At 40.1% G+C, this 25,803-nt stretch overlaps 3 protein-coding genes across 5 annotated transcripts; 2 read left to right on the top strand and 1 right to left on the bottom strand.

Annotated features, from left to right (window-relative positions):
- Positions 1 to 537: 537 nt before the first annotated feature.
- On the top strand, positions 538 to 6,108 carry LOC115008080 (neuronal vesicle trafficking-associated protein 1-like). The gene is made up of 5 exons (XM_029431364.1): positions 538 to 740; positions 1,011 to 1,164; positions 1,432 to 1,548; positions 3,448 to 3,558; positions 4,748 to 6,108. The coding sequence occupies exons 2-5, from the start codon at positions 1,036 to 1,038 to the stop codon at positions 4,946 to 4,948; spliced, it is 558 nt and encodes a 185-aa protein (XP_029287224.1). The 5' UTR covers positions 538 to 740; positions 1,011 to 1,035; the 3' UTR covers positions 4,949 to 6,108.
- On the bottom strand, positions 5,834 to 23,786 carry stx18 (syntaxin 18). Of its 2 annotated transcripts, XM_029431360.1 has the most exons (11): positions 23,550 to 23,786; positions 13,870 to 13,937; positions 11,341 to 11,456; positions 10,999 to 11,076; positions 10,722 to 10,788; positions 10,531 to 10,622; positions 8,971 to 9,062; positions 8,594 to 8,652; positions 8,028 to 8,097; positions 7,856 to 7,936; positions 5,834 to 7,171 (listed from the first exon to the last, which is right to left on the bottom strand). In XM_029431360.1, exons 1-11 carry the CDS (start codon positions 23,760 to 23,762, stop codon positions 7,076 to 7,078), a joined length of 1,032 nt encoding a protein of 343 aa, XP_029287220.1. In that variant the 5' UTR covers positions 23,763 to 23,786; the 3' UTR covers positions 5,834 to 7,075. The 2 variants fall into 2 exon arrangements, with proteins under 2 accessions (XP_029287220.1, XP_029287221.1); XM_029431361.1 differs by lacking the exons at positions 13,870 to 13,937; positions 23,550 to 23,786 and adding an exon at positions 13,730 to 13,848.
- On the top strand, positions 23,712 to 25,803 carry LOC115008079 (myb-related transcription factor, partner of profilin-like). Of its 2 annotated transcripts, XM_029431363.1 has the most exons (4): positions 23,712 to 23,824; positions 24,137 to 24,436; positions 24,644 to 24,773; positions 25,241 to 25,803. In XM_029431363.1, the coding sequence occupies exons 2-4, from the start codon at positions 24,139 to 24,141 to the stop codon at positions 25,626 to 25,628; spliced, it is 816 nt and encodes a 271-aa protein (XP_029287223.1). In that variant the 5' UTR covers positions 23,712 to 23,824; positions 24,137 to 24,138; the 3' UTR covers positions 25,629 to 25,803. The 2 variants fall into 2 exon arrangements, with proteins under 2 accessions (XP_029287223.1, XP_029287222.1); XM_029431362.1 differs by having other exon boundaries at positions 23,760 to 24,436.

The raw sequence follows: 25,803 nt of genomic DNA on the forward strand, positions 1-25,803 counted from the left end.
GTTTTGCCCTTTTGTCACTCAAGGTGGATGAAGCCATAAAGCCATATAAAGGGGGAGGAGCTGCAGAATCCAGTGATACTTATCTGTGGGTTCATCCCTTTTACATTGTTCTTTACATTCTCATTTGATACATTATTATTAAAATAACATTTAGCCTATAGCCACTTTAAAAATCTGAAGGAAAGTTTTCAGGAGCTTTATCATCACCAGGCAGCCCACCTCCAATACACACTAAATCAATATTTTAGAAAACTACTTTCAAATGCCTTATCTCCATCTAAGTTAAATTATGTTTATTTTGCAGGAGACACTACACCTACGTAATGTGCTGTGGCTGTGCAAACCACAAATTAAAATGTTAGATGTTGGCTACGCTCTGCTTTTGTTTAATTGCCGGTAAAAAAAAATATCCATATCTGATTAAACCTGGAAAAAACAAAACATTTTGTACATTCAGATTGTGACTCTTAATCTCTCTGGCTCCTGGGTTTCCTGGCTCTGATCAGATGTGTATGGATGGATGTGATGAGGATGTTACATCACTTGCAGTGCAGCCAGACGCCAGCAGCAGCATCCAGCTCGGAGGTATCGCGGCGCACAAACCCAGCTGGCCATATTGTGCACCAGCTCTCCGCAAATCGCCTGCGTCACAGCTAAAAAAACACATAGCGGCTCTGGAGCAATAAAGTCACCACATCAGGACAAATACGCTGTTTTCAAAACGCTACTCGCCTGAGCTGGTAAGTGTTTGGATGCGGTAAATCATATTTTTTCACGGTGATGCATCTGTCCCATTATGTCGAAGCCTTGCGTGTCCTCTCCTGCGCTTTTGTGGTTAACAGGCTTTCTCGTGGGCCACAAAGCGCCTCACATCTTTTTGTGTGATACGTACTGCTGTTTGCATGTGTACAACATGTAATTATTGATATGATTCCTTGAATGATTTCTGTAGAGAATAATCCACAATGCCTCTCGTTTAGGAGTAATACGCGCTTGTTTACCCCCCTCAGGTTGGTGTCTTTTCGCGCAAGGAAAATGGTTAAACTAGGGAATAATTTCAGCGACAAAAATAACGGGAAGGTGGTTTCTGAAGACGGATTTGACACCATCCCTCTCATAACACCATTAGATGCCAGTCAGCTGCAGTTTCCTCCACCAGATAAGGTAAGATGTTTTTGTGTTTGATATCCCAGGCAGGGGCACTTTATTTATGTGGTTATTTCTATCATTCCAATTAGTCCAATTACGCTGGTGAAAATATTTTTTGTGTTACCAATGTTCATTCTTACATCTCTATTAGGCCTGTTTCTATAGCACAATACAAATAATTTCCCTGCTTCTGTGAACTCCCATTTTCTTCCTGGAGCTTTTCCTGCGAGCTGATTGGATCCTCTCTCCTGTACATGTATGTGTGTTATGTGTTTCTACCAGGTGGTGGTGAAGACAAAGGCAGACTATGATGGTGAGAGAAAGAAGGGGAAGCTACGATCTCCTAAAATCGCAGAGTTCTCAATAAGCATCATCGAAGGCGTATCTGAGCGACTCAAAGTAAGAATGATGTCGCTGCCTGCCATCGTCTGCGTTTCATACATCATCCCATTTCCAATATCTCTCACATACTCCTACACATGCATGAGCCCTGAGAGCAGACAACTGTCTCCCTGCAGCTCGGGACATTTGTCATAATATTCCCCCACCAATCCAAGTTACACTTCTTTCTTCAGGCCACCTTCATGTCCTGTGCAGCCTGTCATCTTGTCGGGCTACACTGGAAGACATAATACACACGGATTCACTTAACCCCGCCCTTAAACTCTCATTAATTCAGCTGCTGCCATGGCGATGGCCTCCAAATGGCAGCATCTCTCCCACCTCCCTCAACACCCCCCTGGCTGGCAGATGTGTGACACCCTATAGAATGAGTAAAACATATGCTTTAAGGTCAAAACACACTCCTGGTTGACTGTAAGAATCCTTGCCTACTTCTAAAATTCAGGAGCTATGTGTTCTGCATATGCATTACTCTTCCTTCACGTTAAAAATCAACAGATGAAATGAGAGTCAAGCCTCCTTCAGTAATAGAGCTTTAATTCTGAAACATCTGAAAGGCAGGGAGGCACATCACTGTCAGAGTACACAGATCGCATCCTCAGATCACTGCTTTGAAATGCTGGAAGCAACCCTTTCATCACAGATAGTGTCTTTCATACTTCCCTGTTGCTTTGCCTCGTACATGTCCTACTGTCTTTTCTGCTGTGCAACTGCAGGATTCAAACAGACAGATAAAATGTAATATTCTTTCATTCATTTTGATACATGCTGTTAACAGCCTCCTCCAACCTGTGGCAAACATACAGGGTGCAAACAAAAGTACTTGGATGCACAGCCCCTTGCTCCCAAAGAAATCCTCAAGAATATTCTGTCCAAAAAATGTACATTTGCATCCTGATGTAACTGTTTCAACTTCTCTGCTCTTGCTGAAATAACCCAAGTTCCCCACCAGCAAAATAACATATCGACATCTTTGGCAATAACGTGGCCATTTCTCCCACACTTTGTCTTATTCCACCCCCAGTTTCTAGAAACACCAGTAGCCGTTACATAACTCCCCTGAGAGGTGAGAGCTGGGCTGTACAGATGGTCACACGAGCCATTTTCCTGTGGAGTTACTCCATACAGAACATCGTGCATAGGCCTGACTGGCTGCTAGTTACTGTTATATACACACCCACGTGTTTACCTCACCTACACCAATGTGCAACTCTTCCATGGATATTTTTTATTTCAACACTGCAGTCTTGCACTGCTGTTTAATTTGAAAGAAAACTATCTAATAAATAAAATCTAGGGCTGCACAATATGTAGATTCAGCATCGACATTGCGACGTGTCACATCGTAGGGCGATTTTCAAGTAAGGCGAATGAACTCAAACAAGTCATGCTGTACAAGAGAATTACGTCTCATATATCATCTAATTTAAGGGTTCTTTGATACACACAGTTTGTTGCTAGTGAGTTACATGCCTGCACAGCGAACCACCAATCATAATCATTATTGATCAATTTATCAGACAATCAAAGCAGGCCCCGCTCGTCGGTCCACAAGCTGAAAATGAGCGAAGAACAATAGAGAAACACAGAAAAAGAAGATTTGGTTGTAAAAAGACAAGAAACACAACATCAGTCGTATGAAAATATCTAGACTACAGATAGATGGTATAAGATGACGTTGATCGAAAACAGGTACTTTGTTGCCGTCTGGTGAAAATGATTGTACGTTTTCATATCGCAGTGTCAGTCTTTTCCAATATCATGCAGCCCTAACAAAATCTGATGTTCCAATCTGCCCACTCTTTTCCTTTCATGAAGACCCACATGATAGATTAGTCCTTTAGCGGAGCTGTCACACACAGTGGGTCTGATAATGGAGCTGTTGTGTTCCTTTAGGTGACCTTGCTGGTGATCTGTGCCCTGGCCTTCCTGGTGTGTGTGGTGTTCCTGGTCGTCTACAAAGTCTACCAGTACGAGCAGCCTTGCCCCGACAGCTTTGTTTACACGGTAAACACTTATGTGCATCTTTGTTTGTGACCCTTTCTGACAGGGATATGTTAATGTCATCATTTTATTTTATTGTTACCCAGGTTTACATATGTTCACACTGTTTAAAGCTTTTGTTTTGAAGAGTGATACTGAAAATGAGGTTTTATATAAAATAAGTATGCCATATAAAGTAAATCAACCGTATAGACCCGACATTCATTAGATAGTGTTAGAACAATTTAATAACCTTCTAATGGTATGCATGATCTATAATATAATCATTTTCTATTTGAAGGTTGCATTTTGATATGAATGTCATTAGTTATTTCCCTACTGCCACATTGTGGCTAACACCGGCAGGCCTGATTTTGTTTCTTGGTTGATATTTATTGAAACCCCCTTCATACACATTATCAAAGTGGAATTTGTTTATTATAAGGGAAGATTTTCTCATTATTATTTTATTAGTGAAGGAACTTGTGAGATTTGTTTCTCCAAGTAAATTTATATATTTCTTTATATGGTCGGGAACTTCTCCCCCATCAGCTGCAATCTGGGACATCTGGTTATTAAATGAACTTAAAGCAAGACTATGTAACTTTCAAGATAAGCAATAACACAAGTCATCCTCTTACAGATGAAAAGTTGCATTAATAAGCAACAAAACAAACCAGGGTTTTGTTTCCTGCTCCAGCCTTGCTTCAGATGGTATGACTGCATGGTGACTAATGCTAGCTCATGTTAGCAAACTTCAGATAGAATATTGCTGACTGACTCTTTTCCACCTGCATTACAGTAGTTAAACATTTAGCTGAAGCGATTAAGCAACATTACCTCTCCCTTATAGCTGCAGTGGCTGCTGTTCAGCAAAAGCTATACAGCCTTTCTGTAAAACCTACGAGTCAAAGAGTGTTGACTCATCTCTATACGTTTAATCCTTTCTCACACTAGTATGCAGCTTAGGTTGCATAGAGTCATTTTTCTGCTCTGTTTTTCATTTTCCGTGGGATCTTTTGCTCTGGTACACACAGCATGGCTGTTTTGTCACAATCATAACCTTTATATTTTTTTTACTGTGATTCAGTTTGTTTTAAAATCCCATTACACTTTCCTGAATAATAATGTTGTCACCCTCTGTGTTGCTTTTCCTTTTGCACTTTGCATCACCTTAGTGGTTTTAATCAATTTCACTCTCTCTTTGGAGCAGCAAGGTCGCTGCATGCCGGCCGGGCTGTATGGCAACTACCCCCCTCAGGGCCCTGGGGGCCGCGGGCGCCTCTTTACCCTCATCAACCACTACAACATAGCCAAGCAGACCATCACACGGTCAGTATCACCATGGATGACCATCATGTCTGAGGAAAAGGTCACCCAGCAGGAGACGGAGACGGCCCAGAAACTGGCTTAACCAACCTGGGATCAGGAGGTGGACTCACCTGCTGCAGACATAAATAAATATTACGGTTGTGCCATTCAAGCAAACCTCCCGTGGCTTTTGGGTGAAAAATCAACTTCTCTTGCCCGAGGTGCTCTGCTGCCTCGTTGATGTAGTTTGGTCAGCTGGTGTGTACTGTAGCAGAGAATCTGTTTTCAGCAAAGCGAGCCTTACCACTGGGGTGGATTTATGGTTTGTTTGAATCGCATACGTTGTTATTTATTTACACTTCAAAACAGAGTGGCAAACGTGTAGAAAAATCCACTGGTATACAAACACAGACACACACTCACTGTCTTTGTACACACACATATGTAACAGAACTCACTTTAGTACTAACATCGTGAAATGACTGAACCATCTCGTGTCTGCGTCGCTTGTTTTAACGTACACGCACGCACGACTCTGAAAACAAATCAATTTGCTTTTCTTTTTCAAATACATCAAGTACTGATAGCGCATGTCCGACCTTACAAGGTTCAGCAAGTGGAAAATTTCTCATAAAGCGGCAACGTTTGCAGCATTATTTGCCACCAAGGTCATCTGTGTCAAAATATTTTACTGTCATGATATTGTGAATAAATGAGGCTTGACTTGGAGGAAACCTTTTAACCAGCGGAAAAAATAACTATTTTAATCGTGTTGTTTTGACGCAGCCCATACTGCAACCTGCATATAGTGCTGTTAAGGAGTTTTTAGTAATTGATGCATCAAGTCTTTTTAACCAGCATTAATGATTGTCTACATTCATTTGAAATCCTTGTGAACACCATGTGCTTTTCTTTGCAGGCCACTTAATGGTTACTTTTCATAGCATACATGTTATGCTACTGTATTGAATGTTTTTTGCATTGCTAGTGAAGACACTGTATTGTGCAATGCTTTGCATTGATTAATGTCATCATACATGGTTGTTGGTAGCCATCACAGATTCTAGACTTAGGTTGATGTAGTGGAACAATCCGACAGTAGTCGCTTGTCCTGTTGTTTTCTTCTGTATTTGTCATTTAACTTAATCTGTCACGAATTATGTACCTTTTTCAAACAATGTAATGATTACCATTGAAGTGCATTTGCTACATAATAATGTTAAATGAAAAACTGAAATAAAGTGCCCACATTTCACACCAACGTCCAAGTGGATTGCATATATGAATAAGAATTATTTCAAGTGTAAATCTTGTCAGTAATGCTGAAACTCCCTCAGTGCAGAAAACATAAATACAGCTCTGGCTCCCTTGAGTTAAGATCAAAGACACTTTTCAGAGCGCTGTAATGCTTTAACTAGGATATAGGTTAATCCTAATAAACAGATTAGCAGAAATATCAGGAGGCTGTGTGAATCAAGTCTCCTGTCAGCAGCTCTTTTTCTATTTCTTTAGCTAACACGAACCAGGGCAGGCCGTGCCTTTCTGCTGCTCCTGATGTTATCTGAAGGTTGACATGAATATGAAATGTATTAACTGTTATACAATGATACCCTGAAGTAAAGAAAGAAGACCCAGAATGTAATCAGGACTACTGCTTAGGTTTACTAGGATGTGAGTGGTGTGCCAGTACAGTCATGCTGTGATAGATATCAAATAAATGGTTCTGCTGCTCATTGCCTGGAAAGCAAAACATTCATCAGCATTTAACAGTGAAGGATAGTTTATATGTCACTGAGGTACACAAGTGTAAGATATATTTAAATAGACTGAAAAGCCTCCTTAAGTCAGTTGCAGAAGATCATAAATCAATGTTTTCTTTCAGTCAGTCAGACAAGAACAGTGGCTGCCAATCAAACTATCATCACTGCTCTTAGTGGCAGAGACATACAGTGTCCAGCCATACACACACTTAAAGTGGACACAGTGCTGCATACAAAGCTCGCCTCCAGAGAAGTGCTTTCAAACATTAAAGCTGCCCTGGACAAACATATAGAAAGTTAGCCATTTCCACTTGAACACAGAATCTTCATGAAGAGCACTTTGTACAGCAGGTCCAGCACGGTAAACTGTACATTCAGTCTCAGTGTTGACTCGTCTTTATGAGATATAACCGATATGTGCCAAAGGCAGCCGGTTTCCTGTCGTATATTGTCCATGCTGGCTCGCTGTGTTAGCTGTCGTACCAGTCCAGGAAGAGGAGAGAGAAAGAGCACATGACCAGGAAGAACAGGATCCATACCCGGAAGCCAGCATTGTTTTTGATGGCCTTGTGATAGAAGCAAACAGAATGACATGTTACTGACCCGATGTCTAAACATCGACCAAAGGAAAACATAATGCAAAGTGTGAATAGCTCATGCAGAATAGATTTTAGATCTAAAATAGGCCTACATACACACAGAGGAGGACGAAGAACTGTACTATTAACACAGTGTACTAGTAATATTAACACAGTGTAGAAATACTCTTTTACAAGTAAAAGTCCTGCATTCAAAATGTTACTTAAAGTAAAAGTACAAACGTAACAGGATCAAAAGTACTCATAATAATTTGTGATATTGGGCTATACAAATACATTTGATTTGATTTGATGTGTTCATGACTTTAATGTTGCAGCAGGTAAAGATGGAGTTAATTTTAACTGCTTTATATAATAATAAAACATCATTAATTAGTAAACATTTTAATATTTTTAATTTGTAAAGCAGCTTTAAAATAAAAGTAATGGATTAAAAAGTAAAATATTTCCCTCTGAGATGTTCATGGAGTAGAAGTATAAAGTTACATAAAATGGTAAAACAAGTACCTCAACATTGTCCTTAAGTACAGCACTTGATGTACTTTGATAAATGCTACCACTGCATACACAGTACAGAACAATACTTTCTGTGATATGTATGAACACACACTTGAACTTGCAATGGGTGCATCTCTATAGCTTATATATCACCTCTCGTATATCCTCGTTGCCTTCTTTGACGTTTTCTGTGGCGCCCACAACCAGCTGATGAATGCCGTCGATCTCTGTTTCCTGTCACGGAAAGTAAGACGGACAATCGGTTTATATACAACTTCTCAAAACAAAAAGTCAAAGTGAATGTTTGGGAAGGAACTGGGCTCACTTGTTGCAGGACTTTCTCAGCAAAGATCTCCTGCAGACGGGAGATCTCCACAACCTTGCCCTCGATTTGCCTGACGCGCACAAAAGGAACACGTGAAATATCTCGTGAAAATAGAGTGTCTGGCATATTTAAGCCCTTCCAGATGGCATTAGTGTTATAGGGGCAGGTAATTGTCACCTCAGGACCATTTCTGTTTTCCATCTGGAACAAACATGTCTGTGTTTTTCTCTGGCTACCACGGTAACAATTTCATCTGCAAACACCTATGTCCTTGGGTCACTTTAATCCCGTGTGGATCGACATCTGGTAGTTCACATAATTGTTGTCTTGCTCACCTGGCATTTCAATCACTACGGGGGTGTAATTTAGTGGGAGAGGAAGTGACATTGTGCAACACACACAGATTACCACAGTCCCCTGGAAAATAATTTCACCGTTCACTTCCCGGATTCAAAATACTGATGTGTGAACAGAATGAAATTACCGACATCCCCGGGTAATAGCCATGTTGTTCAGAACTGACTTAATGAAAAGGGAACGTAACATGTGTGCTGAGCGGGACTCACCTCACTTCATCCACCAGGCTGTTCATCTCACTCACCAACCTCTGGTTCTCCTGCTCAAACTAGACAGAAACACACAATGAAGCATCTTCTTTAACGATGCTCATGTTAATCCTGTGTAACTACAAGTTGTGATGTGCTGTATTGTCCGAACCACAAACCTTCAAAGATGTCCATCTAGCGAAAAGGCTACATTAACTTAACTTTGTACTTTTGTGAATAAAAACCTCCTCAGTAAAGAAATGAACGTGAGCTTTACTGAGTCCCTGTGCATTTACTTGTTGTCTAAGTATAGCTTTACTTAAATGAGACATTAACCATATAAATCCACATATACTGAGTAACATGAATAAAGAATAATGACGTCTGAGGTGCCGCACCATCTGGATCTCCTCAGGAGAGAGCTCGTCCTCCACTCGGCCCTCCTCCCACAGGTTGACAGGGTTGCCCACGACCTCCGCCACACTCTTCTCTACAGGAAGGAACAGCAACAAAAAAAAAAAACTCACTCAGTCGTTCACTCTGTACATCTGAATCGCTCATCTAGTAACTAATTCTCTATTTAAAAAGGGAAAATATAACAGAGTGGTTATTAACATGGATTTATTTACATGGGGACTCCTTGTCACTTTACATTTCACTTAAGATCAGTCCATGTTCAAATACTGATCAGTGAGTGAGATGGATGTTCTTTGGCAGACTCGCTGTTCATGGTGCAGCCCGAACAACCGTAGGTCTTTGCAGCACACTGTGCACACTGACACTAGGTAGCAGTGCGGGGATTAATCATTATCATGACACATTATATGCCTCAAACCTTTTCAACCACTGTGCCGATCTCAGTGGTGCTTGATGAAATTGTCTCATCAAATGGAGAGGAGAGTGCAGAGACTTCTTCAAGTAGGACAACATTATTGTTGTCTGAGAGCTTCAGTGGCAAGGTGACAATACGCAGCACAACTCATACGCAGCCGAGGAGAAATGATGAGCCTTGATGCCACGCCACACAAAACAACCATGTTTAGTGTGAAACACAGTGATGGCATTAATAAATATAAGGGCAGTTATTAACTGAAAATAAGTACAACAAAACTCAATTACATTTATTTTAGTTCCTTAAACTGTAATAAGTTTGAGGAAGTAATGTATTTAAATGCATGTTAATGGTTCACAGCCTGTTAACATGGTGAAGACTATTTGCTTTGTTACTATCAAACTTAACAGAAACCTTTATTGTCAAGCAGTAAAGCATCATAATGCCATTACAATGAAGAATGACAATCAGCTGTTGACTTGTGTAAGTGTATTTGGATGAATATATGGAAAACCCTGAGAACGTTAAGTGATGTTGAGAGGACTGTGAACTTTTATCTTGAGATATCTTATCTTAAAATGTGTCGCTGTGAACTGTGAAGTGCATCCCTACATGTCAACGATTCCCAACACCTGATGATTCGGATTGCATAAACCCTGCAGAATTGCAATTTGATGGTTGTGATTTAATCAAATAGCCACAATGAATCATCAGGTTTAACGGTGCCACGCTGCGGCATGGCACTTCTCAAATTAGAGACTGCAGATGAAAAACTAAAAATCGGTCCTGCTGCCTTCAGATGGCCATAAAAATAATGAAGCACTTTTATAAAAGACAGTTGTAGACAATATACACGTACAGACTGCTATACATGCATTCTTACTATAGTCCCTTTAACGTTATATTTTTGACCAAACCTATCTACTGGTTTCTGTTTAACCAAAGTGTTTCCATAGTATGTCTGTCACTAGTCCCATATATATTTATTGGGCACAGAAATCTCTTTATACCCAGAATTACCCAACAAGTCAGTAAAAGACGAACATGTAGCAGCAGGGTTGCTTGTACCAGTCTTTGTGCCGCCACAGAAATAGAGTCCAGTGTCTCCGGGGACTCACTAACTTACCAGAACTTTCCTCCTTGACAGTCTTCTCCTCCATTGGCTCCACCACCGGCGTTTTCGCCACCTTACCGTGGTGCTCTGGGGCCAGTCTTGACCTGAAACCACAGAGCACAGGGTCGTGTGAATCAGGAGCAAGTTTTAAAGTATAATACAATGAATAATTAATGTTGTGGATGAAGTTTGCAAGTACTCACAGCCTCTTCTTGTCCACCATTCTCTTGACTCTGATTGCTCTCTGCTCAGAGTACAGCTTACACACTCCTTGAAAACAATCAAGATACACATGATGTTAGCATGCAGTGCTGTTTGCTGAAATATTATATAAATAATAACGTTTGCTGGGCTCATACACACGGCTCCCCGAGCCGGTAAACAATTAGACACCAACAAATAAACACATACAAAACAGTGGATAGAGGACAAGCTATAAGACATGTGTTGTCTGAACTGTAGTACTTTGCATGAACTCACCTCTCAGATACACTTCAATGAGGTCCAGCACGGCCCCTCTGTGCTCCTTTATCTGGGCTGATGACACTTGCTTCACCGCTATCGTGACAACAATAACACATTCACTTATTAAAGACAAACTCACGTGTTTTAGTACAGTGCCAAGAAGTAACAAGAAATCTAATTTCCAGCTCCCGGTTGATGTTTTTAAAGTCAACACAGATGAGAGCCGAGTTTGAAAACTAAAATCAGAGTTGTATCTTTAATGTATGCGGCATAATGCAAGACAAAAAAAGCCTATTTTACATTTCTGACAATATTTGTGAACTAGTTCATGTGCTGCACAGTGAAAAAAGCCCGCACCTTCATTGCGTAGCTGCCTGATGGCCTCAGAACAGGTCCTCATGAAGATCTGAGCATCCTGGTCAATCTGGTCTCGTTCATTGTCCGTCATACGGGTAAGATCTGATGAGATGAGACTGTAAGACACACAGGAACAATCACAGTTTACATACTTTGTGGTCGTGTTTCAAAAGCAGAATGTTTGATTGTTATCCAAACAGCTTTATTACAAGTGGCCTAAATACTGACAGATGCCTTCCACCTCCCTAATGTTCATGTTTATCTTCCTATAACCATATTCAAATTCATGTGGGGCATCATGCACTGGGCAGATGGCAGGGAAACCCCTGAACATTCAAACTTCATTTAGCGGACGCTGTTATCCAGAGCGACTTACAGTGCACTAACTACAGGGACAATCCTTGCTCATACAATACATTACATACATTAAGTACCTTGCTAAGTACCTGGTATTGAACTCACGACCTTCTGGTTTGGAAGGCGTACCACCAAACCACTAGGCATAAATCCACAAATGGGAAAGCTACAAGTTTCCAATTTCATGTCAAGTTTATTAATTGGAGAGACATTTTAAACAATGGGCACAATATGAGGAGAACATGAAACTCAACACAGAAACCACCATGATTGTGACAAAAGACCTTGCCGTCAGGTTTTGGTGTGTGTCGAGACTAAATGTCTCCCTCTGGTGGACATCTGAGACACAACATACAAGCCTTCTGTTATGGTGAGTTTTGATTGGCTGGATTGGATTTAGAATTAACTTGGTTAATTGATTATTTCACAGTATTAACATATAACTTGAAATCAATATATAATTGAAACAATTAGACGATTGACAGACAATTCATCATCAACTATTTAGATAATTCAACAATCTTTTAGTGATAGTGGACATTTTCAACATTTTCTGGTTTCCATCTTTATGTTATATCTTTGGGTTTTGGACTGTTGTTGGGTTAGGGTTAGGGTTAGGGTTAGTTGTTTATTTAAAAATGTTACATTGAGTCAGTCCCTCATTTTTTGGTACTTTTGTTTCCCCCCCCCCCCCCCCCCCCCAATTAATTTTAGCTGGATGTCACAAAGAGTTGATTGGAGGGTTATTCAGATCACCTGTTGCACAGGGTGTGAGGACTGGCTCCTGATTTAGCAGCTCGGTTCATTTCTCCTCTTGGCCAATCAGGGTGTGACACATTTATTTAGGGCTAAAGAGACGTACGCTGCACACCCAGAGCCCGCTGATCCTTGTCAGACAGAAACTCTGGTCTTTAGGTCATTTTAAGACTTCTTTACGTCTTAACTTTTCTTATTGAGGGTGATTTTGAGCATTCTGAAATCTGGAGTGATTATTAAAAAAACACTTTTCCACTAGCTTACCTGCATCAGGGCAGCTTTTAGTACTAAGAGTTTATGCTTGCCTAACAATAACCAACGCCTGCAGGCTTTATTTTGTCATATTATCAAAGAGACATTATTTATTTAATTATAAAAAGGCATTTGTGAGATTTGTTTGGCCAATTAATTATTTTTTAATGAATGGTTGGGAACTGGTTCTCAGGCTTCTTCCCAATCAGCTGACATCTGGGGAATCGGTAGCGCCACACGATTGGGCTCTGGGAATTTGCAAAGAACACATTTTTACACTATTTGCTTATAGACAATAAGGAAATAATCGACAGATTAATTGATAATAAAAATAACCATAAATTGCAGCCTCTACATAAAAACAAACATGAAAGAACGACGATGCAGTGATAACATTTAAACACGTTATCCTTTACCATACTTGTGGTGAGCTGGAGAAGAATCTTTCATTTGGTTAAGATACAGTCATAACATGTAATAACATAACATGGCACGTCAGGCTTTTACTTCATAGCCATAAATGGTCTGAAGTGATGAGCAGCGACACTAATTGTATAATCATTTGGAAGTGAATCTAGTTCATAATTATTCTGTCAGACAAAGTCAAAGTGTGGAGGAAAAGGGAAGTTGATAAGAAAATTGGAAGACAGGAACAGCTGATGGTAGACGAGACTTGTGCACATACCACTGATGGATTTTCCCCACCACTAAATGCTGCTGCACTCCACCCATTCACATCTCTAATGTTTAGTTAATGTGTTCTGTTGTGGCTTTATCAACAAACCTAACAAAACATACGCTGCTCCGCACACCCACCCCTACAGAACCCAGAGGGGGCCTTGCAGGGAGGAAGGCCTGGATTAGTCCCAGGGCGTGATTTGTTCTTCACTTGGTTGCAGCTCAATTATTCCAGACAATTAGACTGGAGCCTGCCGCTACAGACCACCCTACTCGCTGCTGACCTTGTGCCAGCAGACAGCCCCTGCAGCACACACATACACACTGGAGACATATTTGATGGTACCTTCAAGTAGCCCTGACTCCTGACCTCGTCTGAGTTTTTTCTGAATCAAAGTGTCTCTTCACCCCCTGCAGCTTTGAAGGGGTTTTCCCGCTGCTGTTGTTGATTGCAGTGGATTACTGCGACTGTTTGGCGGGGCTTACCTTCCGGCGCTCACGTAATCTTTCCTGTGTTGTAGCAGAAAGTCTTTGAGTTTGGTGATGTTCGTGATCTGCCAAGATAAAGCGAGAAGAAGCATTACTTGATTACCTTGATGTCAACGAGTCTCTTTAAATGCTATGCCTCATTTGCTCCTTCAAATGTAACCATGTCAACAGGGCTTAAGAAAGAGTTTTTAGACGTGTACCAGGAAACTATTTTCTGCCAACTACATTTACACAGAGCCAGAGCAAACGTATAATTTTGTATTTATTGGATGCGACAGACGACCAATGTCCGTCTAGCTCTGTGAATTTTCAATATTTGCTTTTGACAATTCATCGAGTCCGGGACATACAGAAATCAAACCGGCAATTTCCTCGTCAAACAGCTCTCATGAATAAAACCGTGAGCAGCTGCTTACAGAGCACTGACAGAGCGATCTCTAATAAGCTTTAAATTGACGATCTGTTGCTATTTATCACCGAAAAAATGTCCAAGTGTATGTGTGCACAGGCAAACCAGAGGAAACTTGGTTCAATCCAATATTTGCTCCTCTAATTCGGTCAAATATTAAAAAAGACCAAATTGCTTCCCCGTCCACAGAGCGCTGCTGGCAGGGCACAAGTGGGTGTGAATACGCACACAGCAGGCTCTGTTGGATCCAGAAGAAGACAGAACTCAGACAAGCTAAGGATTGAAAAATGACACAATGAGTTTGACTGTGACAGCGACCCCGGAGCGTGGGAGATTATTTTGATAGCATAACGACGCTGTCTTCAGCCTTCAGCTTTTTCACTCTAACAACCTCAATTATCAAATTGCCTTGGCTGTAAGGGGGTAACCTGGCACCAGCAGTCTAATAATGTCTCTAAACATTCATTCCTAGCGTCACGGTGACCTGAAGCAGTGTTTTATTTGAGCTGACGTTTGAAAAATGACAAGTTTTTCGACGCAGAAAGAAGGTGTGAAGACAAACAGAGCTGAGCAATTTGTTAGAAACCTAGAGCTCCTTCTTTTGGTTTAGAAGGTAATTCATTGACGTATGAAACTGCTGCGGGGCACTCACTCAGGCAAGGGCTGTTAAGGCAAGCCGACCCTTGTAATAATACAATTATTTGAGGTCAGGAGTTAATTGTTGTTCAGAGCAGTTGAGCTTAGAGGGGGGTTCAGGGGAGAAGAGAACCCTTATTATGGTTCAAAGTCTTTCAAAACATTGTCCGTTATGTAGTGTCTCAGTGAATGAGGAAACTTTGAAGCGAGCTCCTGCGAGATTGATAGGTCTGGAAAGAACAAGCTGTCTTTTTTATTTTCAATAAAGTTAGTCATTTTTTATTCAGCACTTAAATAATGCATCTTTCAATAGTTGCAAGATGCATTTGTGGTGTTGGACACGATATTTTATGACACTCTGGGAACAATTTGTCGAGGCCTTTGAGTGCTTAAGATGTGGCAGATTGGCGATTGTCATGAGGTGCATTTGTTAATCATCTGACTCTCAAGTAAAACCCGCTCTGGTGGTAAAATGGTTATTTATCACGAAAACCGCTGAGGAAGCAGATTTTTGAGTTTCGGTAATTCGTTTTTTGAGACTGCGTTGGCGTGCCACAAAGTGGGAAATATAACCTCTTACATGGCAGGACTAATTTATCTTTTACTATAAACTATATTATCTGCTTGCAATTAGCACTTGGCTTAAGCCTTTTATTTATGTACAAACCATATTTGCCTGCAGAACTCTGTCCGTGGTACTTCACCTTTTTGACCAGCAGGTAGTGCTAAATCCACAGAATTGGAACCTCATACAAAAAAAAGAAATGAGTGTGTGTGTGTGTGTGTGTGTGTGCATTGTGGGGGTGCCGGGGAGTGTCAAGAGTGCTGCTCTGGGGGTTGAGCTGTCTCCTGTGTGTATACATTGGAGCTCGGATTCCCAGCACAACCTCAAGGGTTTGCAGGGGGTCAGAGGGATCAATTGCTCTTGTAACTTAAGACCCTAAAGAGCAAGTAATTCCTCAACAATGAGGAAGGGGGTGGCCTTGTGCATGTGGCTCATCGTATATGTGTGTATGTAGCAATAAGTGAGTGTGTGTGCGTGTATACGTGCAGCCGCCATAGGTGTGTGTAAGGCAGAGCTCGCAGCGACGGCAGAAGGAGACAGTCTGCCGGGCTACATCTAATCTCGTCATCATCAAAGACCCCCACTTTACCTCCTCACTTTCTCCTTCCCCCTGTTTCCCTCTAGCCCCGATTGAGCCCAAACAAATCATCAGGGGGGATTATTATGAGGAAGAAAAGAGAAAAGGCTTAGCTAGCAGATTTCTAAAGAGCTTGGACGGCTCTTTGTTTTGTTAAATCCAGGTAACTGACAGAACTTGATGATGACTGCCCTGCTTTGGTTTAAGTCCCTGTATGTCCTGACCGAGGGCTATCCATACTGACGCCATGCTATGTTGTGTTTTGGTATGTGGGCCTGATACAGAGAGGATGCTTCAGTGGAGAAGACTCTGCCGCATGCTGGTTTTATTATCATGTTTATGTCTGACTCTCTAATGGGTTTAGTTTTGTCTTCTTATGTCTATTCACAGTCAGACCGCTTTAGTCAGATCTATAAACAAACAAAAAAGTACCAAAGAAAACCTTTAAGATTATTTATGAACGGGGTCTTTGGCCTTTTTCTGATATGTGCTAAAGTTGTATTACTGTGTTTACATTTTTTACTGGGTAAGTCAAAGTCGTAGTAAGCAGCACTTGTATACAGTCTTGGAGTTTGTTCATTTTTCATCATGCAGGTCAGATCATTCATGGATACAAAATGTCAACTTAAAACAAACAAACACGGAGGCGGAGTGGAGACATTGCACGTTGTAATCTAATCTTAAAGAGTATAAAACTGAGAGAACAACATAACTGTCATTGTGCTGTAAGACTGTAACGTGTCTAAATCCTCTTTCGTTTACAACAATCCACTGTGAAGTTACTATTGAGACATGACTTGTAGTCTGTTTTGGACAGAATTCAATGGAAAGTACGCCGCTGAAGCAACTAAATCATGTTTCAACAATCAATTACATAAGAAACAGATGAACTGTCACATTTAACTTACACAAAAACTTGAAACCACAGAAGACAGAATAAATAAATAAAAACAGGCAATGTTGAAGGGCATGTGTGACATCAAGTGAAAGGTGACTATCAGATAGACAAAGCCATTTTTAGAACATGTCATGTTTTGTGAAGTCAAAGCAACAGGTTCCCTCCCTCCCTCTTACTCAGTGTTTCTATCTTGATAGAATTCACATTCTGGTTGTATTACCGCAATATACAGTAACTGATTTGCCCTGAAAGAGCTTTACTCATATCAAGCCTCACTTCCTCTTTTTAAAGTGTTAAATCTGTTGCACACACCTTGGATTTACGCCGGGAAAGTGCCTCTCGAAGCGCTGAAGAGTGTATCAACACCCGCCCTGTTTTCTGTCACGTCATTTGTAATGTCATGCAAGTCATGGGTTGCTTCACATTTAGCAGTTTTAGCTTCTTTTTTTAATTTTTATATAGACTTTGTACATAGCAACAATTAAAAAAGGATTACATGCTTCAACAATGCTAATTAATAAATATGGAAATTGTAGTATGGCAATATGTAAAACATGTCAAACCTGGACAATAGTCAGATCTGTAACTTGTACCATTCCTACTATTTAGAATCAAATAATAATAATAATAATAATAATAATAATAATAATAATAATAATTCATGATAATGGGTTAATAGCTGATGCTAGATGTTGAAAAAGTAGCTTTAATAAAAACAAATGACGTCCCTATAAATCCAATTCATTTGCCAAAATAAACCAGGATGGGTTGTATTACTAGTAATCCTATATCCTGGTGTGGAATATAACATGTGGAAGATTATGAGTAAATAGCAGAAGATAACAACGTGACTCCTCTATAATCACAAATGGTAAATTGCTGTGCATGTATTTGTAAGGGGACTGCTGAGTCTCTGTCTTTACTCTAAATGTCAAGTTTGGTCGTAATAAATGCAAGCCGAGGTGAGCTGCTATAAAATATCACAAACCAGAAGAATTGGGCATTTAAAAAAAGAAATGGTCCTATTAGCATCTGCTACAGACTGATTCATTTAAATAAAGTCATATAATTAAAGTAATGGAGAAAGCAACTATAAGCAAAGTGTGTACGCCAGGAAACAACTGATGTTTCAGCTGTGTGGAGACAAATTGCAACAATACTTCAAAAACTCCGGCCTCATTAAAAACATGGAAGCAGGATTTATAGAGTCTGCACCTCTGAGGCAGCAGTAACACAGCCGGACTTGGAAAACTATCTTTTTCGGTTGACCTTTGCCTGAAACAATGCCTTTCATCTACTGTTGATGAATGGTGACCACAACTGGAGAGTAAACAATAGGTTTACTCTGATTCATTCAACATTCATGTGAACTGACTACACATAATTAATAACCCATGTCTTTTTGCACTAACATTTTAATCTAGAAACAAAAACCCCACCAGTCTCAAAGTAGAGGAGAACACATCTGTTACAGTTTCATGGTTCAGACTCTCTGTGTTTTGAAGTGTCGGGGTCAAGTATGCAGCCGGCTGTCATCTGCATTGGTAGAATTTCAGTGACTGTAAATCACAATAACTAAGATTTGTCTAATGACAAAGCTTGACAGCATTCTTCAAAAAGCGTCAACAGCTGCTGCTTTAGTCTTGCGACATGTTTAAATTGAGTTGAATTGTCTATTGAGCTCAACATTACTTTTGTTCCGCTTAAACTATTTAGTCTGCAGAGTATCTGGTGTTCATCTTGTGATTTAGAGTTTGACATACATCTGTAAATGTGCATTTCACCACTTTTTCCTCTTTTATTTTCCTTTTATGAATCATACAAAAGCATTTTGTTTGCACGCAGTGAAACAAAATCAAGATTGTGCTCAGGCCTGACAGCAGATGCCTCAAAATTCAATTTGCCTGGCTTTCATGGGAAAACAGCGCAGAGATTAGGCCAACTGGTAAAGAGACCATTTAGCAGCACGTTCATCTCATGGTGATCCCTGAAAATCACTTCCCCATGGCTGAAGTCCTGGCTGAGTATAGTCCCGGCTTTGACAGCTGCACGTTTTTACCCGTGTGCCAATATGTTTGTGACTTGTGTAGAAATGAAAGAGGAAAAGTTTTTAAGTGTCCGGGAAATGGAAAGATTATTCCCCTTTTTATGCATCCAGCTGTGTTTTTGTAAACAATGTTAAACAGAATGGTGGATTGCACACTTCCACTGAATTTGCAATATAATAATATTTTAGACTGTGCATTGCATCTGAACACAATATCATATCAAAGTCAGGATTTGAACTTTTATGCGCTATATGAATGATTGCTTTGTGAATATTCAGGAAGGTACATGTCAGCTGCAGGACTTCGCCTTTGTGCTTTTACCATAAATGTTTAACTTTGTTACTTGACTTTTATTTTAAGAAGAGGCCTGGCAGAATTTCAAGACATAAAGGGCAGATTTCCACATTTGTGCACTTTATTCTCTAAATGATTGACATTAATGCCAACTCATAAACATCATTGCTGTATATGCTATTTGCTGCTATCTGTCCAACATGGCCTGTTAAATGCAAAGGATCTGGCAATATGCTGCAGTTTTATCTGCAGGACAACAGCAATAAAATCATAAAATCATCACACAAATCATTTCAAAGTTTGGTCTCCACCTTTAAATGTTTGCCGTCACTGATTTAATATATCCCAGAGTATTTCATTGGGGAAAATGTTACTTTAATGTTTGTAATCGGACATTATTTGGGACTATATAGTCTATTGTATCCCCAAAACATAACTTTGATGAAATTCCAAATGTTTAAGAAACATTTTGAAACTTGATCACCACTAATAAAAATATAACGTAAACCACATTCTAAACTAAATGTTTTGAGAATATAAAAGCATGCTATTTCAATGTGAAAGTTATCATAGGGAAGAGCCCCCCCCCCTGCACAACATACTTTTAAGTGCTGGCTGATGGCCACACTTTTCAGGGTTTCTATGAAAACACCGTGAGAAGGAGCCAATTTTGGAATACCAATACTAAAGGCACAGTGGGGAGCCAAGCACTATTTTCTACACACAATTTACCAATTTTAAAGTGACCTCCTCCATTTAAACTTGAGAAGGGCAGCATGCTGCGGAGAGAGACGAGGTGAGCGGTGAAATGGAGATCACAGTGCCCCAAACCGACCCCTATGAGGTAAAAGATTCCCCTGACCAAACCCCACCCTGTAAACACTGGCCCTCTTATTAGTCAATCAAGCCTTTTTTTTTACGTTGCCTTGAAATAAGCTACATTTCCTTTCTCATTGAGCTGCTTTTTGAGTGGGAAAAAGCCTCATAGGACCACTGTGTATTAGTCAACTTTGAAGTTTTCTTTCTATTTTTGGGAAGCTTCAGTGGGAACTTGGGAGAGTTATGCATGTCTTGAAGGGCACCCACATCTGTTGTGGATTAGGTACCGGCCGTCAACATTGTTACTGGGGACCTAATTTAATATTTTCTCTGTTTTGATCTTCCACCTTTAATCACTGGCTCTTGGGAGGATCGGCTTTCCCCAAGAAATTGTCCAAGAGCCGAAAGAAAATGTTATTGCAGAGTGTTTATGGAATCATACATGTGAAGAGGGGAGTTGCACAAAAAACGCTGCCTATATCAGGCTGTACAGAGAAGAATGGATAGTTGAGTTGCGGGTGAAAACCGCAACATAACTGTACGCAGTCAGGACATTCCAAACTCGCAATTTCAATTTCTACAAAAGCTGCTTCACCGAGATGGTTTGAGATTATATCTGCAGCGTGAGGGAGACAGCGGTAGGGGGGGAGGAGAGCAGAGGGCAGGCACCACAGGATAGGTTTGGGTTTCTTTGAATCAGCACCACTCTTTTTATTAAACCACCATTTCTAATATCAATGCAACAGAACATAACAAAAACGTGGTTGTGCAGAGCTGCTGCAACAGGCTCATGTTTGCCTCAGACTGATGGTTGGAGACATCAGGTATAACTTAAAGTCCTGACTCCCCGAGGGAAACGTAAAGTGGTTCTTCAAGGTGCCTTTGAAGAGGTTTGTGTTCATGGTATTCATGGCAGGCCAAGGACTTCTGGCTGTAGAAGCAACACTCATGACATGAAGTGAAGCCTTTTAGTTGGCAATGATCCATCTCCTACTGCCAACCATTGATGATGTCTCTGTACCTCAATGGAAGAATACAATTTGACATATTTTCTAAAGTTTCCTGAACTAATTAAGTGCCAATGTTGCCTCTCCTGCCAAGTTTTTAAGGTCAGTCCTACGACAAGAGGTTCAAAACTACTCTTCTTCACCAGTGTATTTAAAGCTATGTTAACCTTTTCAATTAAATCAAGATTAGGAAACAGTAAGTTAAGTATTTCAACAGAGGTACTAAAGTCAAAATGTCCTTGCTGACAATGTAATTGCAACCCTTTGTCCATTTGTCTGATATTGAACTCATTTTAATTAGTTCAGGACATTATAAGAAACTTACCGTGTCTTTTCAATCTAAATAAAGTGAGAATAATGCTCTTCACTATCTTTATCAGAAATGTTTTGGCTTCCTCAGCCTAAAGTCTAGATCGCATTGGGTAATTTTCCGGGTTGGTTCAAAGCCCAGAATCCAGGCCCATCAGTGGCGCTCGGACCTGACAGTTGGCACAAAACATTCTGGGCTCAAAGCTGTCCAGTTGGCCCAATTTGATTTTTTTCCCCCAAACAACTTAGCTTTTGTCTTTGCAGATCTCAAGCAGAGCAGTCATTTATTCTGAACTGCCCACGCTGGGCAGGATTGGAAAATTCCTGTAGTCTGACCGAGGTTAAAGTAAAAATTGTGTTTATTTCAGGAATCTTTGTGTACTGTGAGTAAAGTAGATGATATTTATGAAGTGATTTATCTTTAGAAGAAGACTGACTGAGTTTGGGTAATGTTCTTTGCAGTCTTTGGTCCATTGAGTGCTTATTGATGTCCACCTGAAAGTAATAATTAACTACACCATCTTACGATGGGATCACACCAGTCGCAATGCCAAATCCGGCCAAGAGCGTAAAGTGGCCCCTTCTCCACTTTCTACCCCCCTACTTCCGGCACCCTTGCTCAAACCACACCTATCTTCAAACTCAGCCTTCATTTTGATTTTGAGAAAGACAATTTAGTTTGAACTATGTAGCAACATCTATACCTCAATGCTGTGAGTGGGTCCAGAGATGGGCTATACAGACAAGCAAAACTGCACACAAAACATGTGCGACACATCCAGAGAAACCGAATATTTCCAAGTCAACATAGCAGGATGCCATAATTTGCCATTGCAAATTACTGTGACCACGCAGCCTAACTTCCGAAGAAACCACCTTGTGGCAAGTTGCGGTCTCACACAGGTTCTGCAGTGACGACCAAATGAGCAGTGGAGTAGTACAGAGGACACACAGATGTTGATATTTATGAATGTTACTATGGGCTATGTGGAAAGTCGCTTTGTTCTGAATACAATGGATGACAGTGTTCCTGTAAGATTAAAATTTAGTTTACAGAGAACGAACACGCTTGGGATGAAAAGTAATTTCCGAGTAGAGTTAACACATTCACAGGGAGAAAATAAAGCTCTGACTCACTGAGTAATATTGTGATGGTTTCTGGTTTGAATGAGTACACATTGTCAAGCCCATAAGGTTAATATTTCTTCTGTATAAAACCAAATTTCTTTTTTGAACATGCATAAGATCATATTCTGCTGGTCTTCAGAAAGCCATACCAGGGTGAAATTTGGTTTATTACATTTTGAATACACAAATTAATTCTCACTTAATCAAATCTGGTACCTCAGACATGACATTACAGGGGCATTTTATAAAATGTGTGGTAATGTTGTCCTCTGTAGTGTATACTAATGTAATACTCTGCTATCTTCAGAATAGCACAATAATCAGAAGAATAAAGCATAATATAGCTGACACATGTAGCAACAAACCTCACCTACACCTACAGCAGTTACCAGTACGAATGCCATTAGAGTCAATATGATGATATCTACTGTATATTAAGATTATATACAGCTGCCAGATACAGATTGGCAGATTTTGCTACACCTTTTAAATCCAAGGTAGCTTTATCTCTGGGTGTATTAGGCGATGTTAATAAGCATGACAGCTTTATGACTGCATTTTGTATGATGTGAGCATCAATGTGGTGAAGTGCCTTGATTTGTCAGATATTTAAAATACTGTGTATTTGTCATATAAGATATTGTGATAGAGGATTTTATCCATATTGCCCACTCCTCCCATTTAATTCACGTTGTATTCAATAACGTTGTGTATTGATATGTGCACTGCTAAGATAGGCCTTGCCAACTGTGAACAGCTGGTACACATTGTACTAAACTCAAGCATTGAGTTTCAGTTTAACAACACCGAGTATGCCAGATAATTGCTTATCTTGCTGTACACATTTCCTAAGCTTACTATTGCTTCTACAATACAGCATGAGCAACACTATCACTAAAGCAGCCCAGTATTAAGCTGTCGTTACACGTAAAGTCAGTCTGTGCCGATGCTAGCCCAGCTTGCTAAAGTTAGCTTGAGGAAACTCACCACTTCTTTCGCCTTCGCAGAGAAGCCACTCTTGGGTCTGCTCCTCTTGAAAATTTCATCCTTGGTAGAGTCAAAGCCTATTCCTATCGCCTTGTTCCTGGTTTTTACTGTCTTGACACTGGCTTTGAAAAGTAAAGTTATATCCACAGCCATGTCTGTGCAGCAACTGCAGCGCTGTAAACAAACTGACACGTCACCAAGTGACGACGTCATTGAACTGCGACGCTGTGGATTTTCCCTGAGACGGAGAAGAAAGCCTTACATTTTACCTTAAGGTTTTGTCAGGATTTATTTACTGTAACGTGCACTGAACCTCACGTTATTGATATATTGCGACGGTCTAACCTGCTATCAGGTTGCTCGTCGCAATTGATTGATTTCCAGGTCGTGAAAATCTGAACATTTAAAAAATCTCTTAAATATTATAACTTAAGTTTAAAAAGACTTAAGTGGAAGGCGTTACCTCTCAGTTAGATTATCATGTTTAATAGCATAGTTACCTTTTGTCGTATTTAATTGTATGCACTTTTGAGGATGTACTAGGGACCAGCATACAGACAATCAATCTATGTCTCTCTCCCAAAAAGAAATGCCCCTACAACTTATTGAAGGGATGTCCAGCAGGAAGCGAAGACCTAACTGGACAGATCATGAGTGTCTTCTTCTTGCTCAGTTAATGCAGGAGAAGAAAGATATAATCAGAGGCAAGTGCAGCACTGGAATTTCAATACAGGATAAAAGACAAGCCTGGGAGGAAATAGCCCAAGCCATCAACAATGTCTTTCCACAGATTCAGCGTACAGTATCTGACTGTAACAAAAAGTGGGAAAATCTGATGGCAAAGTCTAGGGAGGAGATAAAACGACAGAGGAGACAAGCAATCACAGGTGAGGAAATTCTGCATTTAATGCATTAAATCTACAATCTAAGACTGGTGAAATAAGCCAAAAACTTAAGAGTAAATATGTGAGGATGGCTGCAGAAAAATACACCCAGAAGAAGAAATAAGCAAATCCACATCATTACTGTTTGTATTGAATATATGGGATTGTATTTATTATTAATTTATGCATGACATGATTTTTCATTCACAGAAGGCCTGTCTCTTGAGCAGTTCAGTACTGTGACTCAGGTAGTCATTTCTGTGATGAACCTCTCAGACATGCTGCAACAGGATAAAGAAGACTCTTCAATCTCAGAGTTGGTGGAAAGTCAACAAAACAAGTATTATTTTTTCTATTTGTTGGCTTGTTTGTGTACCTAGACTGATTCCAAGCACAATTGTATACAGTAATTTATTGAAAATCTGTTATTGGGTCTGTTCACCCCAATTACAAAACAAGCAGACGGTCGTTTCTCACTTTCTCCCACTTCAAGCATTTGGGTAATCCACAAAACTCACTGTGAACAGTTTTTAGTTGAACTTTGTACCAAATAAATAGTTCCTGTGAAAACTGTCCACAGTGAGGTCTGTCGATTATTTAGTAACAGGAACATTGTTTCTGGAAAGAGATGCTGTCATTAATTTATCACAAACAAACACCAAGGTGTAATCTCAGAACCTGGACAAATTAAACCAGGCCACTAGATGCAAGTAAAAAATATTAGTTTTTTTGTCATTTGGATGAACCTTAAGAATGAATTACAAATTCTTGTCAAAAAAAACAATTGACAATCTTTTTTTTCTCCAGCTGTGATGACGATGGAAATGACGGCTCAATAGATGAAAGATTCTGCAGAAAACATCCACTGAGAGAGCTTGAGGTCCCTGCATATCCAGATCCATCCAATTCTCCAGCAGAACAAAAAATGACGGTTTTTGCGAACATCCCAAAATCACTTGCGGTGCATTTTAGTACTCCTCGTGCTGCTTGTTTTGCTGCTTCTACAGAACACCTTGACACCCCCAGCTCTTCTTCTCCACCTTCAGTACACTGCACAACTTTGCAAGAGCGATTGGATTTGGAAATGTCTGTGCTGAGAAGACAAGAGGCAGTGCTCAAGCTGCAGGAGGAATATTACACGCTAAAAATTAAGATGATGAAAAAGAAAGTAGACGATCCACTTTCAAAAGACTGAAGTATCTGTAAAGAACGACCTGTTGCACCTCTGACTTGTGCCTGCTGTGAAATATGTACAATTATGTGAACAATTTGTTTGTTTTTTGTGATAACATTTGTATTATTATTTAAACTGAAGAGCTGTAGACGAACAAACAGCAATGCAGCAGTGAATAAAAGTAATAAAAACAAAA

The sequence above is a fragment of the Cottoperca gobio genome, chromosome 5, assembly GCF_900634415.1.
Source record: "Cottoperca gobio chromosome 5, fCotGob3.1, whole genome shotgun sequence".
NCBI lineage: Eukaryota > Metazoa > Chordata > Actinopteri > Perciformes > Bovichtidae > Cottoperca > Cottoperca gobio.